General features: G+C 50.8%; 1 protein-coding gene across 1 annotated transcript in view; it reads left to right on the forward strand.

Moving 5' to 3' along the window:
* pamr1b (peptidase domain containing associated with muscle regeneration 1b) overlaps positions 1-4551 on the forward strand; it is a gene marked incomplete at its 3' end in the record, with an annotated part of 49000 nt that extends 44449 nt beyond the window's left edge. The window contains exons 10-14 of the mRNA XM_080539194.1: positions 90-266; positions 1598-1664; positions 2082-2311; positions 2587-2954; positions 3988-4551. Coding sequence (XP_080395320.1) covers positions 90-266; positions 1598-1664; positions 2082-2311; positions 2587-2954; positions 3988-4551 — 1406 coding nt within the window. The remainder of the gene's footprint in view (positions 1-89; positions 267-1597; positions 1665-2081; positions 2312-2586; positions 2955-3987) is intronic.
* Between the last annotated feature and the right edge of the window lie 449 nt (positions 4552-5000).

The raw sequence follows: 5000 nt of genomic DNA on the forward strand, positions 1-5000 counted from the left end.
GAACTCCACCAGACTCCCATGAGTAATGTACATTCCCCCCCTCCGCCCACCCCCTCTCTCTCTTTCTCTCTGTTCCCTTCCACCGACAGAGAGGAGCTGCCCCCCTCTCCCCAGGCTCTACCATGGGTATCACCAGCCGGTGCCAGGCCTGGTACCTGAGACAGTGGAGTTCTCCTGTAATCACTCCTACGCCCTGAGTGGAAACACCCGCCGCAGCTGCCAGCCAAATGGCTCCTGGGGTGGTACTCAACCCCTGTGTGTACGAGGTGGGTCTGGGTGTGTGTGTGTGTGTGTGCGTGTGTGTGTGTGTGTGTGTGTGTGTGTGTGTGTGTGTGTGTGTGTGTGCGTGTGTGTGAGTGTGTGTGTGTGTGTGTGTGTGTGTGTGCGTGTGTGTGCGTGTGTGTGTGTGTGTGTGTCTGTCTGTGTGTGTGTGTGTGCGTGTGTGTGTCTGTCTGTGTGTGTGTGTGTGTGTGTGTGTGTGTGCGTGCGTCCATGCCTGTCTGTCTGACTGTCTGTCTGTCTGTCTGTCTGTTCCTCTATGTACTGGTTATCCGAGACAGAGACATAGAATCAAGTGTGTGTGTGTGTGTGTGTGTGTGTGTGTGTGTGTGTGTGTGCGCGTGTGTGTGTGTGCACCTGTGTGTGTGTGTGGGTGTGTGTGCGTGCGTGTCTGTCTGTCTGTCTGTCTGTCTCTCTGTCTGTCTCTCTGTCTGTCTGTCTGTCTGTCTGTCTGTCTGTCTGTCTCTCTGTCTGTCTGTCTCTCTGTCTGTCTGTCTGTCTCTCTGTCTGGCTGTCTGTCTCTCAGTCTGTCTGTCTGTCTGTCTCTCTCTCTGTTCTGTCTGTCTGTCTCTCTGGTCTGTCTGTCTGGTCTGTCTGTCTGTCTGCCTGTCTGTCTGTCTCTCTCTGTGTTCTGTCTGTCTGTCTCTCTGGTCTGTCTCTCTGGTCTGTCTGTCTGGTCTGTCTGTCTGTCTCTCTGGTCTGTCTCTCTGTCTGTATGTCTGTCTGCCTGTCTGTCTCTCTGGTCTGTCTGCCTGTCTGTCTGGTCTGTCTGTCTGTCTCTCTGGTCTGTCTGTCTGTCTGTCTCTCTGGTCTGTCTATCTGGTCTCTCTGGTCTGTCTGTCTGTCTGTCTGTCTGCCTGTCTGTCTGTCTCTCTGTCTGTCTGCCTGTCTGTCTCTCTGGTCTGTCTCTCTCTCTGTCTGTCTGTTCTGTCTGTCTGTCTCTCTGGTCTGTCTGTCTGTCTGTCTGCCTCTCTGGTCTGTCTCTCTGTCTGTCTGCCTGTCTGTCTCTCTGGTCTGTCTCTCTGTCTGTCTGTCTGTCTGTCTGTCTCTCAGTCTGTCTCTCTGTCTGTCTGTCTGTCTGTCTGTCTCTCAGTCTGTCTGTCTGTCTGTCTGTCTGTTTCTCTCTCTCTCTGTTCTGCCTGTCTGTCTCTCTGGTCTGTCTCTCTCTCTGTCTGTCTGTTCCTCTATGTACTGGTTATCTGAGACAGAGAACCCCTGCCATTTTATACAGCCTCTGCCCTCTTCTCTAATCAAGTGTGTTTGTGTGTGTGTGTGTGTGTGTGTGTGTGTGTGCGTGTGTGTGTGTGTGTGTCAACAGCCTGTCGAGAGCCCAAGGTCTCAGAGCTGGTGAGACAGAAAGTCCTGCCACCACAAGCCCAATCCAGGTAGTACATAATCATGCACAGTTAGGTATAATGTTGCAGAGCGACATAAATATTTTATTTTACATTACATTCATAAAGACGCCAGACGCCAGAAGCACATGTAGTATATCAGCTCTATATTGTTATTTGAGTGTCGGCAAACAATATATCAAAGACCACATTCATATAAGAGCGAGACATAACCGTATACTATACATCAACATATACATGTTGACTCTAGACCAGACATTTTGTTTATGACCCTCATTATCCATATAGAACCTCAGAACAATAACAGATCAGTGTCAACCACCCAACCACAAGTTTGTCTATCCGACATTACACTATAAACACACTACTTAATCACACTGGAACCCACACTGGTGTCAGTTCGTGTCAATAAGGGCGTCTCTGCGGCCCCCCTTTTCTCTTCCTCAGGAACACCCCTGTGCACAAGCTCTACTCTGGGTTTGGGCGGGAGTTTCTGCCCGTCGTGGGTCCCACCAAAAGTCCCAAAGTCCTCTCCCAGCTGCCCCAGGGCTTCCACCACCTCTACACGCAGATAGAGTACGAGTGCGCCTCTCCTTACTACCACCACTTAGGCAGCGCCCGCCGCACCTGCCTCAAGACGGGGAAGTGGAGCGGGCGTCATGTCTCCTGCTCACCAGGTGAGGGCAGCAGAGTACTGTTACTCATTAGAAGGAGGAGAGCGGTTGTCTCTCCCCTTGCTCATGCTACTGTAGAAAGGCCACAGCACTCATACACTCATACAAGCATATAAAGCAAAGGGCGTTGTGGAATTAATCGCTCGATGAAATACCAAATGTGTCATGTGTCACTCTGGAAAACCGTAAACCTAATATCTTCCTTTTCCTGCCACCACCCACGTTTCTTTCCATACCTCCTCTCCTTCCTCCTCTCCTTCCGTCTCGTCCTCGCAAAGTGTGTGGGAAGCATCCGACCTTCGACCCCGAGAGGTCGGCGGAGTCACACTGGCCCTGGCTGGCAGCCATCTACCACCGCTCCACCAACGGAGCCGTCAAGGCCAAGGTGGACAAGGCGGCTAGCCTGGCGGGGTCTCTGAAGAAGAAGGCGGGGGCCGGGGGGGCCAGGGTGGTCCAGGACAAGACGTCTGGCTGGCAGCTGGTGTGTAGCGGGGCCCTGGTGAACCAGCGGAGCGTGGTGGTGGCGGCCCACTGCGTGACCCACCTGGGGAAGCTGTACCCTCTGGACGTGGCCAAGCTCAAGGTGGTGTTGGGGAAGAACTATCGCAGCGACCTCAGGGAGACCAAGGGTCTGCATCATCTCAGGGTGAGTAGGAACGTAGGAACGGGTCCTTGAAATCCTTGAAAGTTTGTGAATTTGAGAAAAGAAAATCAAGGTCTTAAACGTTTTTGAAATTAGACATGGGTCATTGAAAGTGCTTGAATTCCCCTCTCTCTCTCTCTCTCTCAAAAAAATATAAATATATATATACTGTATATTCAAAAATGTTTTACTTAGCTCCTCCTCTCTGTATTGCTTAACTTTACACATATTTCACAATATATTGTGTTGCTGTGCTGTGGTAGAGAAGGCAAGAGACCATCTAGTGTTCACACATTCAAGCCTCTCTTTTTAATTGTCGTCTGTGAGCGGATAGTTCCTATTATATCAATTCTCATCTAGGTCTGTCTCAAACTATGCCGTGTTGGGTCATTGAATTTGAGGGAATTGAGTCTTGAAAGGTGCTTGACTTTGATGTTTCAGAAGGTGTGGGAACCCTGGGGTGGTAAAAGCCCATGGTTCTTCACATAAGACTTGCTATACGGTTCATAACTAGATATCTATATTGTCAAACCTTTGCCCAACTGCAAGTAACATACCATTAAGCCAACTACTAACTATTGACATTTGACAAAATACAGTATTACTGTGTTGTGCGTCATAATAACACATTTCCTAGAGAGAGCACTTTGCAGGAGAGCAAATTAATTCATTTCTCTGCACATGACTGTCAGTGAGTCGTTGGGTTGCCAGGTAACAAAAAAAAGCTTCGAATCACACAGGGAGCCAATCTGTGCCCCTGCTGTTGAGTTTGGCACACGCTCTCTCTTATTTCCTCTCTCTTATTTCCTCTCTCTCTCTTCTTTCCTCTCTCTTCTTCTCTCTGTTCATCTCTTCTTTCTCTAGACATCCCTTTCTCTCTCTCTCTCTCTGAAGAATCCTCCTTAGTCTGACCCTCTGTTTTTCCCAAAGATCATTGTTTTTCTCTTTCTAAGATCCCTCCTCCTCCTATCTGCCTCTCCCTTCTCTCTCACGTCTCTTTCTCTAAAAGCCTCTCTCCTCCTATCTGAACCCTCAGGTCGCCTCCATCTCTGTCCACCCTAACTACGACCCGCTGGTGCTGGACTCAGACCTGGCCGTGCTGAAGCTGCTGGACAAGGCTCGGATCGGGGAGCAAATTCTGCCGGTCTGCCTCCCAGACGCCCAGGGGGGAGAGGTCACCTCGGAGCAGGGCCTGGTGATGGGCTGGGCCCCGCTGCCAGACCCCGCTATCGGCGACGAGGAGAGGGCCAGGGTGGGTTTGGTGCAACTGGCTGACGTGGTGCCCTGTGAACAGCAGTACGCCCGGAACGGGGTACCCGTGAGCGTCACGGACAACATGCTATGCGGGCGCCAGCGCCCGGACTACGGCCCGTCTAACATCTGCCCCGCGGACACGGGGGGTATCCTGATCCTCCCCGCCCCGACCACACCCCCTACAAACAACGCCCGGGACCCCCGAGACGAGTTAAACAAAGGGGTGTGGCGGCTCATGGGGTTGGTGAGTTTCGGGTACGACCAGGGAGAGTGCGACCCGGAACTGTTCACGGTGTACACGCACACGGCCAACTTCAAAGACTGGATAGAAAGCAATATGAAATAAAACTAAATAAAACAGACTTTAGGACTCTTCACCATCCCCCCCCCCCACCCGCCCCGGTATGTCTCTCTTTATCTCTCTCTCACCCCTCATCTGCCCCCATCCATCACCCTCGTTCTTGACCAATCTCTGCCACCTCCTCACCCTATTTCTCATCCTCCTCCTATTCTTCTCTCTCTTCCTCCTCTTTTCCTCAAGGAGTGTGGTCAGTCAGGAAGAGCAGAAGTAACACTGGACTGCGCAGTGCGCTGACATAGTGGATATGGGCATCGACCAACCCTCAGCACAATACTTCATTACTCAGGTCCTTTTTCACCTGATGCTATAGACTTGAAATTGACCAGAGAACCAAGTTCCTCCCAGTCCTTTTGGGGCAATTCTGGTTCTCATTGTATTCTTTGGTATGTACATATACTGTAATGTAATGTATTATTATTGTTGTTATTATTGCT

The sequence above is a fragment of the Nansenia antarctica genome (assembly GCF_963989245.1).
Source record: "Nansenia antarctica genome assembly, chromosome: 9".
Classification (NCBI taxonomy): Eukaryota; Metazoa; Chordata; class Actinopteri; order Argentiniformes; family Microstomatidae; genus Nansenia; species Nansenia antarctica.